A 24,397-nucleotide genomic window follows, 5' to 3' on the forward strand; every position below is an offset into this window, starting at 1 on the left:
TGACTCAGGCTTGTCATCTTAAATCATTATAAGTTAACTCCATAAAGATTTCAAACTGACATAATTCATTATTTAACTTACATCTTCAAGTTTCTTCACGGCTATCTGGGCATCTGATCGTTGTAATAGCTCCTTACCATCTTGTAAAACTTTAATCATATCGTCAATATAAGAATTTGCCTCACTTTCTTCTAATTCCATACTGCTTGAGTGAAAAATATCATTCCTATACTGACGAACCTATCAAATAGAAAACACAAGTTCAATATTGTTCTATGCATAAATATACAGTGTTAAGCAATACAAATTTTTTTGTTGAAATTTGTTTTCATACTCAACTAAATATAGGATGCAATCAAGAATTAATATCAGGCATTTTTCCGATGTTTTTGGAAAATGCCACATAGCAAATTTTGGGATAAATTAAATTTTGTGACTAAATTTTCTAAAAAATAATTGTGAAATTTATAATTTGGCAAAAGTAAATTTATTGCCAGCACTCAAGATATTAATTTTTTTTAACAAAGCTAAATAAATCTTATTGAAACTGATCAGATATTAAAAGCTGTCCAAAATTAAAATGTCCAGAACCTCCACACCAAATACAAAAAGATATATATGGACCCATGGGATAGGGGAAAAATAGCCTGTATACAGGGCTCTCAGTAGGGTCAGAATTTCACGAGTCAAGGACTCTTTGGCCAAAATTTTCATGAGTCAAATAATTTTTTCTAGTATCATTTGACTACATGAATCATTTTTATGTTACAAAAATTACTGTATACGAGGTAATTTTGTGTAGATTCTCAAGTCTAAATTGATTATATTTAACATGGAAAAAATGTCTAGTTATAATGTAATATACCCCCCCCCCCCAAAAAAAAAGTCTAAAGACAACAAAAAATCCAAACAAATTAAAAAAATGAATTGCATCTGTACTGTGGAAGAATAAAATAAGCAGCAGCTTTTCTGATTAAATGTATAAATTATAAATAAAATGTCTCTACTGGTATGCTATATATCATATTAATTTTAAATACCCAAATGCACTAGGAAAATTTAATGGAACAAGAGATAACAAATGTACAGGCACCCTAAGTAAATCAAAGACGTATATGGAACAGAATTAATGCATTTATTTTATCTTGCTTGATGACATTGGAACTTGCATTATGCTTGATTCCATCTTGCTTGATGACATTGGAACTTGCATTATGCTTAATTCCATCTTGCTACATGACATTAGAACTTGCATTATGATTGATTCCATCTTGCTTTGTGATATTTAAACGTTGCATTATTCTGGATTCCATTTTTCATTCTTTCATTCAAACATTTCGTAGTGACCAATTCTTTCATTGAGTGATAACTATTAAACTGGAACAAGCCATTTGGAATACTAAAATGTTAACGTCTTATACCTTTATGTATAAGCTACCTTTCTTCATGCTCTATACAAACTATTTACTGTTTAGTTTTGTTTTTGTATTACTTTTATGTAGAAGTCATTTAAAATTGACTGTTTTTTGTTCCGTGATGGATTTTGTTAAAATGTGACTTACTTGATTTACAGCTTGCATGGCGTGAATACTATTAGCTTTCGCTTATATCCATTATTTAGTGTTTATGCTTAATAAAGCTCGGTGTCTGAAGCTTTGTGGATTATGTTTGATCATCTTACATTATGATAAACAATTTAAACAATGTCTAGCGATTTGTGAACTGTTAAGGGGCGAGAACTCTGTTATCGATATCAACGGATTTTCTCCATGATTCGCCTATCATCGGAATTTTCCGTACATGTATAGATTACAGAATACTGTTAGGGCCATCGAGGTTATACGTTAAAATACAGAAGTCGACAATGCTATAAATACGTACCAAGCGCTTAATACATAAATTGCAGTGGAAATAATATAAATACAAGTAGTAAGGATTATGCAATATAATTTTATATATGTATACAGTCTAATAGAAAAATATGCTCGTAAACAGACTATTCAATGGGGCAGTTAAACATACAGTGGCGGATTCGGGCCTTGGCTTATTAAGGCTGCACCTACCCCCAAATATATGTTGATGAGCTGGGATGGAATATATACATGTAAGTTTCATGCAATAGTGGTCATAGTGTACTCCCTTATCAAAACATATAATGCTGTCATCCAGTTGTTAAGCACCTGCCCAGGTACTGCGATTGCGAAGGTCTTTATCTAATGACTTGGAACTTATTAATTGGCCTTTTAACTTAATAAATGTCTCCGAGTCACTAATAGTGGCGAATAGGTATGAAACACATTAAAATATACAGGAAAGAAGGAAGTTGTTAATTTTTGTGACATGTGCATAGTCAATTACAAATGTTGGGCATATGTGTGTCTGATTATAGATCAGACATCCCGCACACACCACCCAGCCACAAAAGCAGCCCCCCACTTCACAAGAGTCCCCTACTTTTAATATGCTTTTTTTGGACTTCAATAGAACTTTTATAACTAGCACCTGCGCTTCAACTGAAGTACTAGGGACTTCAAGTGTACTTGCTTCAACTGCAGCTGTACTTCATCTGAAGCCCCATCCTGCTTCTAATGAGCTTCTGAATTTGTGAATGTGTGCTTCAGTTGAAGCACCAGGGCTTTTTAAGTGCTTTTTGATAGTATTTTGTACTAGAGACTTATTTGCTACTTCTCAGACTTTGACTGTTTGTTTGAAAGTTATTTTGATACAAAATGTGTACTTAAGTTGTGCTTTTGAAACTTAGCAATGCAGGACTTGTTTTGAGGGGGCTTCAAAAATGCTTTTAAAACTTGTATTTTTGTAGTTCCCTGATATGATTATCAGCTTGGAAATTAATTCATAAAGTCAATGAAAATGCATGTATATAAAAGAAAATAACTGAGTAAAATCAATATTTTAGTTTGATATTATGAAGGATCTAACATTCTACAGATCATGGTGGTGAAAAATATATTTATTAAATTCCATCAAAAATATATGATTCATTATGTAGTCAATTATACCAATTCAGAGCCAGTTTTGACATTAAAAACTACTTCCTAAAAATTATTATTGCATATGAATCACCTAAATATATTGTAATTAACAGGTATCATCAATATCTGCTTAACATAAAAAGGAAGAATTAAAAAAAATATTTTCTTCATGAATATTAACATAGTTCAAAGATGCTCAAAGTTTTCAATTAAATGAGTGCAATTATTCTGCACCCTGCTGTAAATCTACCACACAAATATTCTTATCACAAACATCTGTTATCCCTCAAGTGGAAATTATGACCCCTTCCAACAGTTTTCAAATATCCCATGTTAAGCTGACCTATCTGATACATGAGAATAGTGAGTGGTAAATCAAGTTTACAATACTCTAGCTACATGTAACCTAATACCCAGAACAAATCTTCATCCTGGTCATTTATACAGAAGTGTTTGAATGTCTGGATCTGCTTACAAGTTTTAAGATATGTTATTATGAGTGCATGAGCTAGTATAAAGTTAAATGTGATTATTGTTATTTAGTTGAAATGATTCCAACTAATACAGGTTTACAACAATTTTCTGAAACTATATTAACATGTATAATGGGACAGCAAATGTGTACTTAAAGTTCCTGTTGAAAATGGAGGCAAATTGATAAGCAATTCTATGGAATAAATTTTTGGTAAGTAATTTGAACTATATTAATATTTGAAATTCAATATACAATAAAATTAACTAAATGCAAAATGAACTTTTTCAAGATTTGGTTTTCCTTAAAAAATATCAAGTTATAAGCTCTAAAATGATAAGATCAGATTCAAATATTTAAATTTTTATAGTCTTATGATACAATTGTATGGCAGGAAATTTTGAAATTATGTCCTATTCCTTTTGTATATTTATATCTAAATGCATTCCATATAAAAAGAACATATGACTGGCTTAACATTTAATAACATTACCTTTATACATGTATATTGTATTATAATAATTATATAGATGTGTATATCTATTTTCTAGACCATGCAAATTCTCCAAAATACAGTGAGAAGTTTGAAAATGAAAGAAGGAAAGGATACAAAAGAATACAGAACTTACTTGGTAATTTAAGTTTGCTTTATTCAAATAGGCTTATTATGACTTGAATAAATTTAGATTTACTCACAAATATAAGATACCTAGTTGATTTTATCATGTTTAATGTCTATTGCTTTATGCACCTAAAGCTTTCACTGGTGAGAATTGTGATACAAAAATTTGAAACTGGCATTTGAAGAATTTGATGTAGTATATCAAAGAATGAATATTTAACCATTAAGTAAGTGAATAATTAAGCATTGCCACTCATTATCTGACCCAGGGCTATCCTTAGATGATTATGACCCCAAAAGTAACAAAATACACTGTGAGTTGTTTTCCTGGCAATTTTTGTACTTGTTTAAGTTGAAAAATTTAATTTTAATACATTTGCAAACTTTTTTTCCAGATAATTTGTTTTTGTGTTATGTTTTTTTTTAAAGCTGCATGATTACCAATCTAGAACATATGTGCATATATACATAATAAAAAATCATTTTAAATATTTTTTTTCAGGATGCAGAATAGGTATTCCCATCATATAAAATCTGCAAACCAGCATAATATGCCAGTGAATCTGTTTGGAAAAGACTGAAAGTGAAGGACATGTATAAATTGAAATTTAATTGATGTTACGCTCATAAGATGTTTTATAGTGTTATACCTTTATGCATGAAACCGTATTTGTTAATGAGGGTGAAATGACTGAATAAATTTCTTTGATGTAACATTTAATGAATTATTATTGTTTATCAGTTGAAAGTTGATACTGTAATTCTCACCTGAACAAAAAATGCTCAGGTGAGATTTTGTGATTTCCTGATATCTGTAAAACCTTAATTGTAATTAATCCATTAAGTTTAAAGATTCAAGAGAAATCTAAAAATGTTAACTGATTTTGGAGCTTTTAAGTTTTGTAGTGGGGCTTCAATAGTACTTTTTTCACTGGGACTTAATTTGTACTTCATCAATATGCTTCATGTGTGCTTCAAAGAGAAGCTTCAGGTATGCTTCCTAACTGAGACTTCATCTGTACTTCTTTATGGGCTTCAAATGTACTTCTCAAGGGGTACTCCAAAGATACTTTAAAGGAGTACGGTTGAAGCCTAATTAGCATAATTCGAACGCGCTTCAAAGGAGCTTCACCTATGTGTTTGCCATAAGCATTTCCATCGAATAGATTAAAGCACATATGAAGCAGGGACTGCAACCAAGCTTCTTATATACTTCACCAGAGGGCTTCAAATATACTTATAATATACTTGAATTGTGCTCTATTTGTGGCTGGGCACCACATTCACATACATTTGTGCTTAAAGATATACTATGCACATCTTTCAGTAATATATCTATATCACAGAAATTTTTTGAAATATATAAAACTCTTACTAAATATGTTTTATATAAATAAAAATAAATACACATAATGTATAGGAATCTGCTATCCTTATTACGGGTCAAGTAAAGTTGTGCCTGTCTTTAAAAGAAACTTCCATATATATTTTTGTAATAACACTATACATGAATATTCATACTTACAGTGTAAAGTATTTAAAGCACAATGTTTGTGTGAAGCCAAATTATATTTATTTTATTTTACAAAAAAAAAACAAGTTTGTACTGTACTAAGTCGTGGCCACCAGCTACTAAGTGACATGTGTGTGCTTTTATTTATCTTGTGCGCACGAGATACTGTGTTTTGGCCACGAGTTACTTAGTCGTGGCCACGAGATAGTTAAGTCGTGGGAACGAGATACTATATCGTAGCCATGAGATACTATGTCACGGCCACGAGTTACTAAGTCGTTTAAGTCGTGGGACAACGAGATAACTAAGTCAGGCAAACGAAATAATTAAATAAGATTACACCATGATTTTTTAAACTTAGAAAATTTCTGTTTAAAGATTTACGTGCAACATTAATCTTTGAAAATACTGAAGTGTTCACTTTGAACTAAATGCATGTCTTTAGGATCATAAGGCCCATAAATCAGACATTAATTTTGACAAAGTTATAGCCCTTTGTTGGGACAATTCTATGATAGAATTGGTCATTTTGTACGTACAAAGGCCTGTTAACATTGTTTATACCATAACTTGAGAGGGACTTTAAGTCCTGGTTTATTTCATTGGGAAGGGACATTGCCCATGGACAGTAGATATCCTATAAGGATGTTTGAGGTCACAGGTCAGATAAACATGACACTTCATGTAAAATCCTTGTCTGATGAATGATTTAGAAAGAATAAGCCGTAGTTTATATAACCTAAAAAGATCAGTAGATGACACTTAATAATTTTTAGGCAATTATAAATTGGTCAGAAATCAGGGTCACAATGACGCTAAATCTTTGACCAATCAATAACTTGTATAAATGGCACTTTTACGGGCAGGTGAAGTAGGCCGGCCGGGGCATCCTTAGTGTTAGGAAAATTCATATAAATAGTGTAATTTGATTTGTTATTTATCTCGTTCGCACGACTTAACTTTCTCGTGGCCACAACTAAACTTTCTCGTGGCCACGACATAGTTACTTGTTCCAACGACTTATTTATCTCGTGGCCGCGACTTAGTAACTCGTGGCCACAACATAGTATCTCCTTCCCACGACTTAACTATCTCGTGGCCACGACTTAGTACCCCGCGGCCACGACACAGTATCTCGTGCGCACGAGATAAATAAAAACACATACAATCATGTCACCTTTGTGCCACCTTAAGTTTGATAAAATTCAATTTCACTTATCACACACGCTCAAAAAGAAGTGTAAACAATTGTATAAGAGGTGAGTTGCCACTTGTAGGATGAGTTATTAGAGACATATATAACTTTTTTCCACATGCTGGCAGAATCTTCAAAAACATGCACTTTTCGTCTGTCGCATCGTGTTCTCTTCGTTTTTCAGTAAATTTACATGTCAGTCCCCAACTAACACTGTTCTGTATACGCCCCTATATAAAGTGGACGTAACCTGTCCCTAGATTTGCCACTACTTGCCAGCTATTTCCACTGAAAAGGGTGGCATTAAGTGTAAAAAGGGTGAAATTAACAGGAAAATGACAAAATTCCACTCTTTTTCCACTGTAAAGGCAAAATTACCACCAAACGCCACTATCCTTTGGTGGCATTTAGGTGGCATTGAGTGGAAATTTGAACATAGACTTTTTTCATGGTGGCAAAAAGGTGGAAATTGGTGAAAAATGAAACTTAGTTAATTTTGAAGGTGGAAAATGAGTGGCTTTTAGTGGAAAAGCAAAACTTTAACTATTTTCTGGGTGGCAAATTAGTGGAAAAAAACTTAGAAAATTTTGTGAATAACTTTTAGTCGAAAAGGGAAAGGGAAAACTGAGAAACGATTGTGCATTGCAGGGTTTAAAAGATTTATTTAAGTTAAAGCTCCAAACTGAAATAAATCTGTGTCTAGGTTTTATCAAAGCATCAAGTGAACTTTTTATCAAAAATAGAATAAATTAAAGTTGAACAATTTGAAAATTTATCAGAAACTTGTATTTCTAAAAAATCTTTTATATGCAATACAAGAATGCCATGAACACAAATTCTGATACAAAGTCACTGCCCATAATGGTATGATAATTCCAGCTGTAAAGTAGCAGGAAAAGGCACTGAAATTGGACGTAAAATCATTTTCCAGGCGTAAAACACACATAATTAATTTAAGAGCAAGAAAAATTAGAAAAGTATGGGGTTACTTTGTTTTCCTGATTTTTTCTTTCTTTTTTTTCAGTACTTTTTTTAGGGATGTAAAGTTTGACTTAAAGTCAAAAAAATGTCTATGTTCCATTCTATGCTTGTAAAATGAAATTACGGCTGTAAAATTGTACTTAGCTCTTTTAGTTGCAACCTGTACATTAAATAGTTGAACTGTTATTCAATGCCCAGAAAATGCATATTTCTGCATAAAGTTTGTTGTTAAAATCTGCTATGATATTTAATGTCAATCTTGAATAAAGTTTGACTTTGGTCTTTTCTTTTAATTGGTCTCTTTAATATTATTTTAAACTGATATCTGGTGAGTACTAACACTTTTCATGTAATGCTTACAATAATTAAAGTGAAAAATGCAAAGGGAAATAACTCCAAAAGTATGCAAAAGAGTTATGGTTCTTAAACACAGCACATTTCTCGCAAAGATCTATATCTGTGAAGTTTCAAATTAATATCTCCAATACTTTTTAAGCTTAATAATCAGAACAAAAATTAAGCATGGAGAAGTACAAAATGGCAATAAACCTCAAATCATGCAATAAAGAGTTATGATTCCTAGGCCTTGTACTTCTCATCAATGAGATTTAGTTATATGTGGAGTTTAAAATTATTGTATCAAACATTTTTTGTACTATGCTTTGCAGATTAAAACTTACAAAGGGCAAAAACTCCATAACTTTGCAGGAGAGAGTTATGTATTTTAAAGAAGAAAAAAAAAACATGAATCAAACTTGTTAACAATAATATTTAAATGCTATTTAATAAATATACATAACAAGAGCTGTCCGTAAGACAGCGCGCTCGACTTTTTTATTGCTTGCCAATAAAAAAAGTTTTTGCAGTAAAAGGCAATACAAGAATCTCTGTATTTTTAGTTTTTTAGTGCTTGCCTATAATACAAAACATTGACAGTTAAGGGCCATAATTCAAATAAAATCTTTGACAGAATTACCTTCTCCTGGACATGTTTGGGAATCATGATTGTAAACAAGTATTCCAACTTTCAAATTAATATCTCAAACAGTTCAGTCAAAAAGTGGACTGGTACTAAAAACTTAACAAAGATTCTAAGTCGATAAAAGGCCTTAATTTTTAAAACAAATCCTTGACAGAGTTACCTTCTCTTGCGTACAGATGGGGGTAATGATGTGAAATAGCATTAAAAGTTTCAAAGCAATATCTCAAAGGGTTAAGGCAATAAGTGGATTTTACCCATATTCAATGTATTTTCTAAGTCAAAAAGGGGCATAATTCTGTCAAAAACCTTGACAGAGTTATGTCCTCTTGTCTGTTGATGAAGGTCGTGATGGTAAACAAGTATGGTCAGTTTCAAAGCAATACCTCCAATGGTTTTGAAATAAAGTGAGGTGGTACAAAAAACTTAACCAAGCTCAATACACTTTCTAAGTCAAAAAAGGGCCATAATTCTGTCAAAAACCTTGACAGAGTTATGTACTCTTGTCTGTAGATGGAGGTTATGATGGTGAACAAGTATGGTAAGTTTCAAAGCCATACTTGTAATACTTCTGAAATAAAGTGGGGTGGTACGAAAAACTTAACCAAGGTGTGACGCCAACGCCGACGCCGACGCCGGGGCGAGTAGGATAGCTCCCCTTTTCATAGAAAAGTCGAGCTAAAAATAGATCAGCCTTCAAGATAATGAAGCATTGTGCTTGCTTATTATACATACACAATATAGTATGCCTTTCGGAGGCTTTAAATCTATAGTAAAAATAATTGTGTGAAAAGTAAATAGCAAATAGTTCCTGATAATTTCTTATAATCAGGATAAGTAAATACTAGCTAGTAAATACTGCATCCTCTAAAATTTAACAACAAGGCATACAACACAGATCTGATAAAACTACTGCCCTCTTATCTAGTAATCTCTGCATGGGGGTTAATAGTTTACTCAAGCTGACCAGACTGTTCCATTTGATTATTTTGGGAGAGGCAACTTTATACATGTTATATGTAGAATCTGTGTTAAAATAGCATGCTATATTATCTTTCAAAAACTTATTTCTACTCAATCTATTTAGATATTAGACATAGTTTATACATTCAAATGAATGTAAAAAATAACATGATGGGCGCTATGGTTTTTGAATAATCCCTCACAGTTTAAAATTATAATGGAACTTTCCAGTTGTACAGTTGTAAAGTTTGAATTCAAAGGAATTGAGGTCAGTTAAAGATTGCATACACAAAGGAAATGATTGGTATTGTAGCAATTCTGGAGATAGTATCTTGTTTAAAATGTAAGGGTGCATATTTTTGATTTCTCAAAGAATAATTAAAAGTCTTATTAGTGTGGCAAATAGAAATGAGAAGTTTTAACTGAAGTGTGAATGTGTAGATTACTAGTATAACATTAGACAAGAAGATAAACAGCAGAATCATTCCAAGTCAAAGTTTCAGGTAAGCAACTTTTACATATAACATTTATTATTATTTTTGCAGAAACTATTGATTTTTTTTTACAATAAAATTATGTAGTGGTATTGTATAAAATTATGTTTTAAATTTATGTTTGTAACTTAACTAAAAAAAGAAAGCTGAAATTACATATAAAGAATGTAGGAATGTAAAGAATATAGGAAGAGCTTCATCATTTCATAAATACAGTATGTTAGAAATTTTAAGTTTGAGAAATAATTATAGAAATTAATCAGTAAGTACAATATCAGTAATATGTACAATATTACATCAATCAAACTATAGATAACCAGGTAGTGAGGTACTTTTTACTACAACTTTCATGCATTATAAACATATTTCCTTGTGTGTCACATGTGAATCAGATCAAACAGTAACTGTTTTAATGGTAAGCTTCATTCCTTCATTGTTGTAATTCAGCTTTCATGGTGCAGTAGATATATAACCATAACTAAACAGTCTAGAGTAACAAGCTGTTAGGAGAATGACAGTTCATAACAGAAAACAGCATTAAATAAGAATTATTCTTTTGCAGACACAACGCAGTGAGGACCAGCCTGGAGCAACACACTTGTTCTTCAGCGGCTTTACAAAGGTATCTTGTTAATTCAAAGTTATTTCAGAATTGATAGGAAAGAAGTGTCACACTCAGTACCCAATAAGACACTTTTCAGTTCTTAATAAATAATTAGCTATTATGCACTATTTACAAACCTACTTTTATTCAAACTGTTTATGACACTTTAATTTGCATTTACATTTAGGCCAAAAAAAAAATATGTCTGGTTCAGGAAACATTGGTCCAAAAAATCAGGAGGGTAGGGATTTTTTTTTTTTTTTTTTGGTTGGGAGAATGTCTTATTTTTCATATAATTAGATGTGTTGCTTGCTTAACATACTTAAACAAAGATTGTACTCAATCAATGCAAACACCATTTTGTAATAAACTATCAGCATGTGATATTGTGTTGTTTATTTCTTGTATCTAGTCATTTAGCCATGTAGCACCTGTATTCATACTAATTTGCTTTCTATTCTGCTTATTATGTACCCTTTCCCTTTGAATCACCCGCTGTACTATGCTAACCTGCATCTGACAGGTCTGACAAATAAAAGATCAAGGGGCACCTCTGTAACAAGTTAATAATAATGCTGTATTTTAAGCTTAGAGCATCTGACATGCACTATTCCGGGGACCAAAATAACACAGCTACTGTATATATAATTTTAATATTAAACATATTCAAATGGTCTTCAGGGGGCGCTAGTCTATATGTGCAGCTGGTACCAACAGTTGCAGGGTTCTCACAGAGAAGGAGTCTTGAGACTCCCAAGCACAAAAAAGGAGGAGTTCCAGATCACATTGAATATGTTAAGCCATCTTTGCTGCACTTCTATTATGCAGTTGACAAATATGATGTATAGCAGAGTAAGGGGTTGGGGAGTCAGAGTTTGAACAGAGAAAAAGCTTATTCAGGAAAATGGTAATATGTCCCAAATGGAATATACTGTACCATAAAAGTGATTGACAAGATTTGAAATATAATTTAAAAAACATACATCATCAGACCTTACACCCCCCCCCATCCCTTAAAAAAAGAAAATATTCATTGTATGTTACAAACACATACTGGTAATGGCTCCATCCTCAACTATTAATAGTTAATTTAATTCCTAACTATATTTTAAGTGTTATTACACACATTTTAACAAAACGACATCTTCCTTTTGGCTCGATTTTTTTAATTATAAAAAGCAGCATCGCGAAAATATGTGACAATTGAAAATTTGTCTGTTTCCTGCAGAAACATTCACAATTCTACTTGTTGTTGATTTAGATGCATATAAGATCAAATATATTTTTGATTATTTTAAGATTTTACTCATCGGCTATTTTCAACAGGCATCGTAAAACAAAATTTTCACATTTGTAATTTTCGTACCCAAAAATTTTCGTACTGAAAATCAAAAAAAAAGTTTAGGGTCGGCGGTAAAAAAAATAGGGTCGGTCGGGTTCCCTGAACCAGACATATTTTTTATTTTGGCCTTAGTTTTACAAATTTTAGAGTTTTTGTACACCTAAGTTTGAAAATTTTGTCAAATATTTATCCTGATGAAGGTTCGTTAAGAACTGAAACTGGAAGATTATGAAATTACTTAACCTGCACTGATGTTGACGTGTTGTATTTCTAAATTTCTTTCTTATTTTAAAATTTTGGGGTTGTATACATATACCATGTTTCATTTTCTGTCTTTAAGTTACATAAAATAAATATGTAAAAATATTTTGCCGTCGGCCTAAAAACCAAACATTCTACAGTTTCATTTACCTGTTTAAAAGTTTTGTTGTAAATCTCATCAAATAGTGTTAATAAATTAGGATTTTAAACGGGAAACCCCACGGTAACACTAAAGTTCGTATACGAATTTTAACATGCAAATGAAGACTATAATGAGCTCGTGTATGTGCTACGTCACAGTTTTATAGTTGCTATCCGGAACACAGCAAATGTGATATTTTCTTGTGCAAACACACTTTAACCATTTAAGCTTCACGGTGCACTAAACCTGGGGTTCAGTAAAAGTAATCATCTCGTAAAAAGATTAAATTTGTATGAAAGCATCTGTTACAATGCGGAAATATACCGTTAAATGAGGACTGCCACTTATAGTCATGTTTGTTGATTTAATATTGATATACGGATGAAAACAGACATTGTACTTCCTATTTCGCCACAATGAGGTTACCCATTTTAATGCTAATAAAACTCATTTTGGTTGTCTGGACACCAAAATAAGACCTGGAGTCGATATAAAACCCAATTTGTTAATGAAATGTCGCTCTTTAGTTTTTATGAAATTTATTAAATGTAACTTTAACTTATTGGATATTGATAATTATATTTTAGGACCAAGTGATGGCAGAACTGAGGCACTATGCAACAAATGAGAAAGGTACAACAAGGCTCTTCAGAATGCTATTCAGTATAGCGGAGATTACAGGCGGCTCGTTGTTTGGTATGAGAAAATGGAACAGAGAGTCTGACGCCAGACCTGCTTGTGCAGACAAGGCAAAACTTAAGTTCTTGAAAGGTAACTAATGAACTGAATGAAAATATCATTTATGATTCTGCATATATTTCCTGCCTAATGGAGTATTAATGAATAAGAAAAGTTTGAGGGGGGGGGGGGGGGTTTTTTCATGTTGCAATGCTGTTTTGTTAAGGTTTTAATCATATCTATGCACTCAAATTTAATATAGAAATATCCAATAGTCATGTAAAAAACTAATGTAAGCTAATGTTTTCCATTATTGTAACAATTATTCATAATATTTTTTTGTTTCAGATTGTGCGCTGGAAAAGTGGCTGACAACCTAAAGAACTGAAATCCATAGGGTGATTCTGCACCTTCTCAAACGGTCCAGGAATAAAAAGATAAACTGAAGATAATAAAATGACTAATGTGTTGCTATTTTTTGAGACAATTATTTCATATGGAGACATTAAAATAGATTATTTTTAAAATTGGTTTGTTTCTCTTTTAGGGTACAGGGTGAATTTTAAGCAGTTTCCAGCTATTGCCACCCACAAGGTGGAAAATTTCTGAAAGGGTGAAAATAGGTGGCATTTAGTGGAAACTGAATTTGCCACTTTGTGGTGGAAAAATGGTGGAAAAGTGTCTAAATACTCCACCAACTTTCCACCCTTATGGTGGCAAAAGGTGGAAATAAGTGGCATTTGGTGGAAAATGAGTTTGCCACTCAATGGTGGCATAATGGTGGAAATTCGTCTAAATACTCTACCATTTTTCCACCATGATGGTGGCAATTAGTGGAAACAAGTGGCATTTGGTGGAAAATGAGTTTGCCACCCTAAGGTAGCATAATGGTGAAAGTTTGTCTAAATACTCCACCAACTTTCCACTCATTGGTGGCATTAAGTGTAAACAAGAGCTGTCGGTAGGACAGCATGCTCGACTATTCTTAGTGCTTGATAGTAAAAAAAATGCCTGATACAGTTACCTCCTCCTGTTTACAGGTTGGGGTCATGATGGTGAACAAGTGTGCAAAGTTTCAAAGCCATATGTCAATGGACTTTAAAAATATTTGAACTATTACAAAAACTTTAACGTAAATTCTAAGTCGAAAAAGGGGCATAATTCTGTCAAAATGCTTGATAGAGTTACCTCCTCCTGTTTACAGGTTGGGGTCATGATGTTGAACAAGCGTGCAAGGTTTCAAAGCATATGTCAATGGACTTTTGAAAATATTTGAACTATTACAAAAACTTTAACGTAAATTCTAAGTCGAAAAAGGGGCATAAATTCTGTCAAAATGCTTAATAGAGTTACCTCCTGCTGTCTACAGGTTGGGGTCATGATGTTGAACAAGTGTGCAAAGTTTCAAAGCCATATGTCTATGGACTTTGAAAATATTTGAACTATTACAAAAACTTTAACGTAAATTCTAAGTCGAAAAAGGGGCATAATTCTGTCAAAATACTTGATAGAGTTACCTTCTCCTGTCTACAGGTTGGGGTCATGATGGTGAACAAGTGTGCAAAGTTTCAAAGCCATATGTCAATGGACTTTGAAAATATTTGAACTATTACAAAAACTTTAACGTAAATTCTAAGTCGAAAAAGGGGCATAATTCTGTCAAAATGCTTGATAGAGTTACCTCCTCCTGTCTACAGGTTGGGGTCATGATGGTGAACAAGTGTGCAAAGTTTCAAAGCCATATGTCAATGGACTATTACAAAAACTTTAACATAAGTGGTTACGCCGACGCCGACGCTCGGGTGACTGCAATAGCTCTACTTATTCTTATCGAATAGTCGAGCTAAAAAGGTGGAATTAACTGGAAAATTATATACCATCAGTCCTGCTCAAATTTTTCACCATTTTCATGATTTGGGTAGCGTTTTTGTGGCATTTTGGTGGCATTATTGGTGGAAAATTGTCTTAATACTCCACCATTGAAAAGGGTGGCATTTAAGAGGCAAATCTAGGGACGGGAACTTTGTTTACTCCACGTGCCAAAATACTGGATCATCTGGAAAATAACGGGATGTACCGACAAAGCGACACCTGCTGTCATAATATGAACACAAATTATTGCAACTCGCATTATGCTTACTGCCAACTGCTTAGTGCGTACTGTCACATGCGACTATAATATCGCTATCGTTGTCATCTTCGTTGTCGATGCGCAGTGATCATATTTATTATATATATTGCATTATATTTGTAATCAGTGAATATATTGAAGCATATGAATGCTAAGACACATCAAATCAGTCAATTATTGATCAAAATGAATTGTTTAATTTGACATAATGTCGACAATATAAGTGGCAGATTTATAGCAAATTAAAGATACAACTACCATGTTACATATAGTTATAAAGGATTTTATCTTAAACACCAAACATAATACGTTGTCCTTAAAAAAAGATGCAATTAAACATAGAGCATATTAAAATATGTGAGTTTGATGGTTTAGTAGGGAACACACAAGGTTGCAATTACATGGAAGTGCATTCAGTAATTATAAGGCATGATTGAATTCAGCAAAACGCAGGTTTTCATTGTCATAAAGAAGTATAGAAGCAAGCATAATGTAAGTTCCGATATCATAAAGCAAGATGGAATAAATGCATTAATTCTGTTCCATAGACGTATTATAAACCTTTAAAAGCAATCAATAATTGACACCTCAAGCATGTAATTCTAATCAGAATGAGCGTTCTAATGAGAGCCTCTTTAGAACGCAGTGTTGAGACATTGGACCCCAACATGAGCGATATAATGAGGCTGTAGTGTAAAAGACATTTTATTAATGATTTACCTTTACAAACAGGTTGTTTTTTTTGTAGACATCGCATGCAATGTGGCTATGAAAATACTGGTTATTCATCAATAGGTGTATTAACCCAGTACAATCAGTTTCACTAGCAGATTGCTTCTGCTCGTACCCTGGAGCATTTATAAAACACTGACAAATGCTCCAAGGGTCTGTGCACCACTGTTGAGCATCGCTGTTTTTCCAGTTCGGTGAAGGTGGTGAAGATGCATGATTTTGCACAATAAAGTCATAGATGGCGCCACATATGTTGTTCGGACAAGCAGTTTTACCCTTAAAGCAACAGCTGCATCTTACTTGCCCATGAGGACAAACTTTGTTTCCAGCATTCCCAGGAACTGGCTTATGGTCTGGCTTGAGAGTATCAATTTGACAGCTGCCACACGTCGCAGTTGATGGTAGTGATTTTGTAGACCGAATGTTTTGTAAGATATCCTTATGTTGTTGATCAGCTATGTCATTACAGAATGGTACCAGTCCCTCCTTTAAATATCCAAGTCCTAAACCAGCCTTTACCCACTGTCTGTAGTTTTTCCTCTCTAACTGAAGTTGATGTGCCATACTGATAAACTACCAATATCTAAACAAACAAACAAACAATTTTGTTAAAATTTTATATAAATAGTTTAGAGTTAAGAGTTTTGTAACCATCTGAATGAAGCACGGACGGACGACAGACACCAGACAAATTGTGATTACAAATTAGCTCACCTTTAATAATTTGTGCATAGGTGAAAAAACAATCAATGATATACAGTAGACTTGCTGAAATAAAAATCACACAAAGACATTTAATCAATTTATTTTGACAAAGTTCAAAAGACCTGGCAGACCTTTTACCTCATCAAAGAGGCATGTCGACAATCATCAGTGGTCATTATCATTGCAGGAAATTTTGTTGTTTTTTTTCTCCGTTTGACAGAAGATCTGAGTAAAATAAAAATCTGTGTTTAACCACTTGGCATTTCACTTATTACTGCAAGACTTTTCTACATAAGCAAATGTTTGTAGCAATTTATTTTTGTATCATTTGTGGCAGGGGGGGGGGTGTTCAATTGGGGAAAATCATTTAAATCATTTACATCTATATGAGTGTCTTATTGTTTATAAAACCTTATTTCAAAGTGTTTTCAATAGTCCTGTAAAACTCCCCTACATTTGCTTTTCACTCACAATTGGCCCGCATGCTCCTCGCCCATCAAAATAACAAGTCATAATATTTTGCTGACATTGGCAATACAGTTAAACTTCGTTCGCTCGAACTCGGATCGCTCGAATACCTCCCTTCGCTCGAACTCATCGCCCGGTCCCGGCAAAATTCCTATATGATATATATTGTTCTACCTCGGATCGCTCGAACACCGATCGCTCGAACTCTCGAACCTGATCTCTGGTCCCTTCGACAGAAATATAGTGAAAATCACACCTTTTCGGTCGAACACAAAAAGACAACAAAAGCTACGGGTCGACATGTTCTAAAGTGTCAGCCGGCGTCGCATGTTTTTAACACCTCGTGATCGTAATAAAGGCAATTTAAGGTTAATTGATACAAAGTTAGAGGTGTTGTAACCGATTTGTTTGTTATGATAATATTGTTTATTTGCCGTCTTTAGTAACAATAAAAAGAAAATAACTCGTGAAATAAGTCAATAAATAGATGATGTTTACCTGGACGGCTTTAATTACAGCCGTGGTGCATGTAACGTGAATTGTAACAAAGTTATCTATAGAATGATACTTTTTAGTAAATGACAAAAAAACATGCTGCTGTAAAATTTTGCTTTACTTTTTAAATAGTTTATTAATCCATTGTTTAAAATTAAATTTATCCCATAATAAACAGATAAATATATTTTGAACAAGTTAGGTAAATGATTGCCCAATCGAACTCAACCAATTACAATATGCATGAATATAGATTAACACAGTGTACCGTTAATACTCATTTGAAAACACTGTGATAATAATTCCTAATATTTAAAAGAAATGACGTATTCGACGAACTGATGTACTAACAAACAATTATATTGCCGTATTTATCATTCGACAGATGTAAGCTGGAAAACGTTTATGCCTATGTTCTACGTGATAATAGTTCAACCTCGGTTGGCTCGAACTACCGATCTCTCGAACAAATTTGCACAGGCCCTCCGAGTTCGAGCGAACGAAGTTCGACTGTATATTATTATGTAATGCTTTGATCTAAAATATCAGGGGTTGTAATTATTGACCTTTTTGAAAACCTGGCTAAACATCGTTTTCCGGTACATTATAGATTAAGCTCTTAAATAGGAATAACACCAACGTGAGTTCTTAATACAATTTCATGATATTTCTATTTTTCTATCATTGTTTTACCGTTCAAGGTGAAAAAATTGACTTGTTTTAAATTATCAGTATTCTTTCAATATCAATTGCAAATTTTTCAAAAAATAAAATGTTTATAATGAATATCAATAAAATTAAATCAGTCGTACGTACAGTAGTGGCATCTTCCATAATAGAGATATTTTTTGCGTAAACTTGTGTATTTACTTTTTTTTTGTATGGAATTTTTCATATTATGATATTTAATTATTTTCTTACAAATTAAGAAATAATTGTTTTATTTCCCTTTAATTTAACAAGACAGCAATCAGTAATCACATGTGTGGCCTCATGATGGCCAATTTCATGTTGGGACAAATTTTGTGACAGACGGACAGTGCACAACTAGACTTGGTACTGATCATTCCTGTAGTTTGGATAAAATTGCACCAGTAGTTTATGAGGAGTTGTCCGGACAAGCTTTTGCGTATCTGGCAACACACAGAAAAAAACATCTTTTTATCAAAGGGCCATAACTCGGCCAAAAATCATTCAACCAGAAAACCCGTGCAATATGCGCAAGGATATGAGCTACAGATCAATCTTGTAAAGTTTCATTGAAATTGCATTAGTGGTATAAGAGAAGTAGTCCGGACAAACTTTAAAAATAAAAATTATTAAAGGGCCATAACTCTGACAAAAATCATTGAACCGGGAAATGCTAACAATATGCACAACTAGACTTGGTACTGATCATTCCTGTAAAGTTTGGATGAAATTGCATGAGTAGTTTATGAGGAGTAGTCCGGACAAGCTTTTGCGTATCTGGCAACACACAGAAAAAAACACCTTTTTATCAAAGGGCCATAACTCGGCAAAAAATCATTCAACCGGAAAACCCGTGCAATATGCGCAAGGACTTGAGCTACAGATCAATCCTGTAAAGTTTAATTGAAATTGCATTAGTGGTACAGAGATCTGCCGAGGACGCGACTTTGCGCCATTGGCGCTAAAAAAATGAGAATGGCGCAGGAAAATCGGAAGCAAAGGGGCATGGGCGCATCTAAAATCTGTGCCAGACTTATGAGAAAACAAAACTGTCTGCTGGGTTATTTTACTTATTTAGTCATCCAGTCAAAACTGGTACCAACAGCAACATGTTACCCATGGTCCTGTAATTACGCATATTCTTGAGTTTATCCATTCCCCTATAGCTTTTGTCCATGTGATCTACTTACCGCATTTCTTCTCATAATCCCTTTCCCACACAGATACTCATTTCTACTACCGTAAATTTAATCCAATGAAACAAACAAACAAATTATACAACTACTTAATATTTAAAATGATTATCAGTAACTGAAATAAAAGTGTTGCTATTTTAAGAAATGCTGTAAGTTACAGTATAATCTGACAGGTGTTCAACTTGATCAACCCTAAGGTCACTCAAGTTCACGCAAGTTTGGGCTGATGAAGTGTAAAAAAAGATGTATATTTCGTCATCAGAATATTTGACAGGGTGATTAACCAATCAGAGAAACATTGTGCATGACTTTTTTCATGATCAAAAGGTCTTTCGGCAAATGTCTTTGAGGTATGCTGTCTTCACAGAGGCATACAAGAGGCAATAAAATTCGTAAATATACAGTGGTAAGGGACATTTGGTGCAAAGTATGAACAATTAAATGGATAATGCACAATATAAGACATTACAAGTAAGAACCAACAATTATGTGAATAAATTTGCATATCAAATTTTTGAGCAGCCATTTAAAAAATATTTTGCCTGCAATTAATATTAGTTAGAAAGTTACCATGTAGGCATAATTTTTAATTATCTACAAACTTTTTAACAGTTATTTTGGTCAATGTTTACTTATTTTCCCAAGGCCCATACTTTGGTAAAAATGGCCCATCATTTTCAGACCAAGTGGGCCCAGGGCCCAGTACTTTCAAATTCTTGGCAGATCTCTGGTGGTATAAGAGAAGTAGTCCGTACAAACTTTAAAATTAAAAATTATCAAAGGGCCATAACTCTGACAAAAATCATTGAACCGGAAAATGCTGACAATATGCACAACTAGACTTGGTACTGATCATTCCTGTAAAGTTTGGATGAAATTGCACCAGTAGTTTATGAGGAGTAGTCCGGACAAGTTTTGTGACGGACGGACGGACAGACAGACGACGGAGAAGTGATCCCTATATGTCGCCACTAACTCCTTAGAGGCGACACAAAAAAGGATAAAAACATAGAATTTGTAAATATTCCACTTCATTTGATGAAATTCCCCAGAGGTATGTACAGAAAGTACCGGAAAACGTAGTTTAGCCTATGGTTTTCAGTATAATTTTGTATTGTGTATACCAGGTTTGTTGAAATTGATTTTCCATGCATACATTGTGTTTGTGTATAATTGAATGATATTTTAATTGAGTTGTCAATAACATTGCTTATTTATCACACACCCATGCCAATTTTGCAACTCCGTGAATATGGTATTGCATGGCCGTGCATATATTTTGACGTGACGTCATAAGCGTTACACAAACATAGTGTAAAGACGCGCTAAATGTGAGCGTTATACTATAGGCGCTTTAATGAAAATAGACTCTTATTTCACTTTCAATGGTCTTTATTTTTGGTATGTGATAAATAGAATATTAAATTCGTGTAAGTTCAATACTGAATTTATTGCACTCGTTGAATAAAATAATATTATGCTCGCCAGAGGCTCGCATAATATAATTTTATTCAACTCGTGCAATAAATTTAGTATTGAACTTACACTCATTCAATATCCTCTATTTATTGTATAGAGGGGTATATATATTTACCTTTATTTTCTAATTATTTGCTCATATTTTTCAATTATTGATAGAATGTCAAGCTCCCGTGAATAAACATAGGGGGCAGCATGAAATATCCAAATATACCCAAATACACACAAATATTGCAAAAATATACCCAAATATTGCAAAAATTTACCCAAATATTGCCCAAATATACGTAAGATACATGTTTTATACTAAAAAGTGCTGTCTTAATTATGAATTACAATATACATTTTCACTAAAATTGATAGAACATAGTATATTACCCAAATATAAATTTTCGTATCATTGTGTTTTGAAGCAAAATATACACATTAATACAGTATGTATACTCCATTAAAGCTATATATATATATATATATATATATATATATATATATATATATATATATATATATTTTTTTTTTTTTTTTTAGATAATATGATGGATGAAAAATCAACAAAATTATACCCTAAAAATAAAATGTAGACAACAAAAATTATCATATCTTTATCTTAAATTGCAAGCATAAAAATTAATCTGCTTCGGCGAAGACATTTTGAAAACTCTGGTCACGTGATAAAGCCGATGTATCGAAACCTTTTATTCTATATTGCCTTGGGCAAGAACCAATGAAAGGTCTCGATACACCGGCTTTATCAATTGACCAGAGCTTCCAAAATGTCTTCGCCAAAGCATATTTCTGCACTGATTTGAAGAATCCTTCGAAACAGACGAATGTTAAGAGCGCTTCACAACTATTTGTGCAGGTAGGTAATAGAAACTATGTTGTGTTATTGTTCGCATGCGTTTATTTGTACCTCCCCCTTTTTAAATTTATGTTTTACTGTATTACGCTATAGCAAAAGGGGATTCCTCTCGTTGGTTAAGTAACAATATGTAGTAAGTAAGACACCCAAAGGTAAGATTTAGCACGTTATGCTTTATTCAAGAGATTTTTGTATGATTTCACTAATGCAATTTTGACCCTCACTTTACGTTCCATGTTTTCCTTGCAAAAATGGACTGGAAAATACCTCATCCTGTCTGTTGACCTCATTTCCTTATTCTCAGGTCACATGGCAGTAAAATTACCCTATAGTGTTGTTTTTTGGCGCATTTTTTCACCCTAAAGCAACCTGTATGTGTTTTTTTACGGTTATTAATCATGAATGAATGTTAATTGAAAATTAATTGGATATATTTATCTTATTTGAATGGAATGAATTTCCATATTTTAATTAGTTGCTGCAATATATGTATTATTTTGTTTTTGCAGGTTCGACAAAGAGAGTAAAGGTGCTATTTTCCAACCTATATTTTTTCAGCAGTGGAGGTCAAACAGACTAGGGCAACCATCCAAACCACTGTAAAATACAACAATAGCATTTTACCGCATATAATTATGCTTTATTTATGAAAGAAATAAAGAATAGATAAACTAGTTTTCACTGGTTGATACTTTGCAGGTCTATGCTCTTGATATTGGTGAACAACGTAAGTAAAAGTATTATGGTGTACAGTCTCCTGTATACTGTGCTCCTCTTAGGTCACGGTACTTAACACTTTAAAACAGTAAAGAACACAAACAATAAACTCACACTACAAAAATTGTCATAAACTGTATCATTAGTCATTTTTCTGCTATATGACACAAGGAAGCAACAATATATTCAATCTAAATTAGTTTTAATTTGTCAGATGTAGACCGTGTGTCGGCCATTTTGAAACTAGAGGATGCTTTTGTAAAAAAGCGCATGTCTCCCCCACTGCTGAGAATAACTGTGAATGGAAACAGGAATGGAACTGGAGAAATCCGGAAATGAGAAAATGACCAATGGTCACTGTGACCTTAACCTTTGACCTACTGACCCCATAAACAAGAGGGATCATCTGCTCAATAAGACCAATCATCCTATGAAGTTTGAGGGTTGTAGGTCTAAAGGAACTCTAGTTATCATCCGGAAAGGAGAAATTAACCAACGGTCGCTGTGACCTTGACCTTTGACCTACTGACCATTAAAACAATAGGGATCATTTGATTAATAAGACCAATCATCCTATGAAGTTTGAGGGTTGTAGGTCAAAAGGAACTCTAGTTATCATCCGGAAATGAGAAATTGACCAACGGTCACTGTGACCTTGACCTTTGACCTACTGACCCCAAAAACAATAGGGATCATCTGCTCTATAAGACCAATCATCCTATGAAGTTTGAGGGCTGTAGGTCAAAAGGAACTCTAGTTATCATCCGGAAACGAGAAATTGACCAACGGTCACTGTGACCTTGACCTTTGAACTACTGACCCCAAAAACAATAGGGATCATCTGCTCAATAAGACCAATCATCCTATGAAGTTTGAGGTCTGTAGGTCTAAAGGAACTCTAGTTATCATCCGGAAACGAGAAATTGACCAACGGTCAGTGTGACCTTGACCTTTGACCTACTGACCCCAAAAACAATAGGGATCATCAGCTCTATAAGACCAATCATCCTATGAAGTTTGAGGGCTGTAGGTCAAAAGGAACTCTAGTTATCGTCCGGAAACGAAGAATGGACGGACTGACGGACTGACGGACGGACTGACGGACTGATGGACGGACAGGGCAAAAACAATATGTCTCCCCCCGAGGTGGGGGAGACATAAATAGTATGTCATCATTTAACTCGCGGTAATGGTGTTTTATTTCAGTTTTTTCATGTTTCAGTTATAATTTCTTTATGTTATTTTGCATAATTTTAAATATTAAAATAATCTTTACATTGTAACTAAAAATTTATTTTTTTAACAAACAAGAACATTTAGAAAATGATGATTGTTTCAGACGTATGCACAAATTTAATGGACTATTGTTGTTTTTTGCAGAAGTTTGTAAAATGTTGCTCAGTTTTACGTAAAAATCTATAGATTTAAATTATTTTGCACAAAAACTTTGTTGTTAAGGTGTTTGAATAAAATATGTCAATTCTGACCAATTTTAACACTGGCCACATGAAAATATGCCATTAACGCGAGGTAAGTGATGACGCGGAATTAGTGATGTTGAGTATAGTGTGTAATTAAAACCAATCAATGGCACACTCAATAAAAATGGCCGCTTATGGATGAAGTCAAAGTAGGATTGTTCATGAAAAGGAATAGCTGGAAAAACAGCTTAAATTTACCCAT

At 33.3% G+C, this 24,397-nt stretch overlaps 2 protein-coding genes and 1 long non-coding RNA gene across 3 annotated transcripts in view; 1 reads left to right on the forward strand and 2 right to left on the reverse strand.

Moving 5' to 3' along the window:
• LOC132723329 (uncharacterized) overlaps positions 1 to 24,397 on the reverse strand; it is an 80,524-nt gene that overhangs the window by 40,069 nt on the left and 16,058 nt on the right. The gene's annotated exons all lie outside the window — the stretch shown is intronic.
• Positions 1 to 24,397, reverse strand: part of LOC132723327 (uncharacterized) — a 40,217-nt gene that overhangs the window by 15,281 nt on the left and 539 nt on the right. The window contains exons 2-3 of the mRNA XM_060708007.1: positions 16,091 to 16,685; positions 82 to 240 (exon numbers count right to left, since the gene is read on the reverse strand). Of these exons, the coding sequence (XP_060563990.1) occupies positions 82 to 240; positions 16,091 to 16,666 (735 nt within the window). The 5' untranslated portion in view covers positions 16,667 to 16,685. The remainder of the gene's footprint in view (positions 1 to 81; positions 241 to 16,090; positions 16,686 to 24,397) is intronic.
• On the forward strand, positions 3,444 to 5,356 carry LOC132723324 (uncharacterized). Its single transcript, XR_009624734.1, has 3 exons — positions 3,444 to 3,678; positions 4,017 to 4,097; positions 4,590 to 5,356. It is a non-coding gene; the product is annotated as an uncharacterized LOC132723324 (long non-coding RNA).

Source organism: Ruditapes philippinarum, unplaced genomic scaffold (assembly GCF_026571515.1).
Source record: "Ruditapes philippinarum isolate M1 unplaced genomic scaffold, ASM2657151v2 ctg4451_1_1_1_1, whole genome shotgun sequence".
Classification (NCBI taxonomy): Eukaryota; Metazoa; Mollusca; class Bivalvia; order Venerida; family Veneridae; genus Ruditapes; species Ruditapes philippinarum.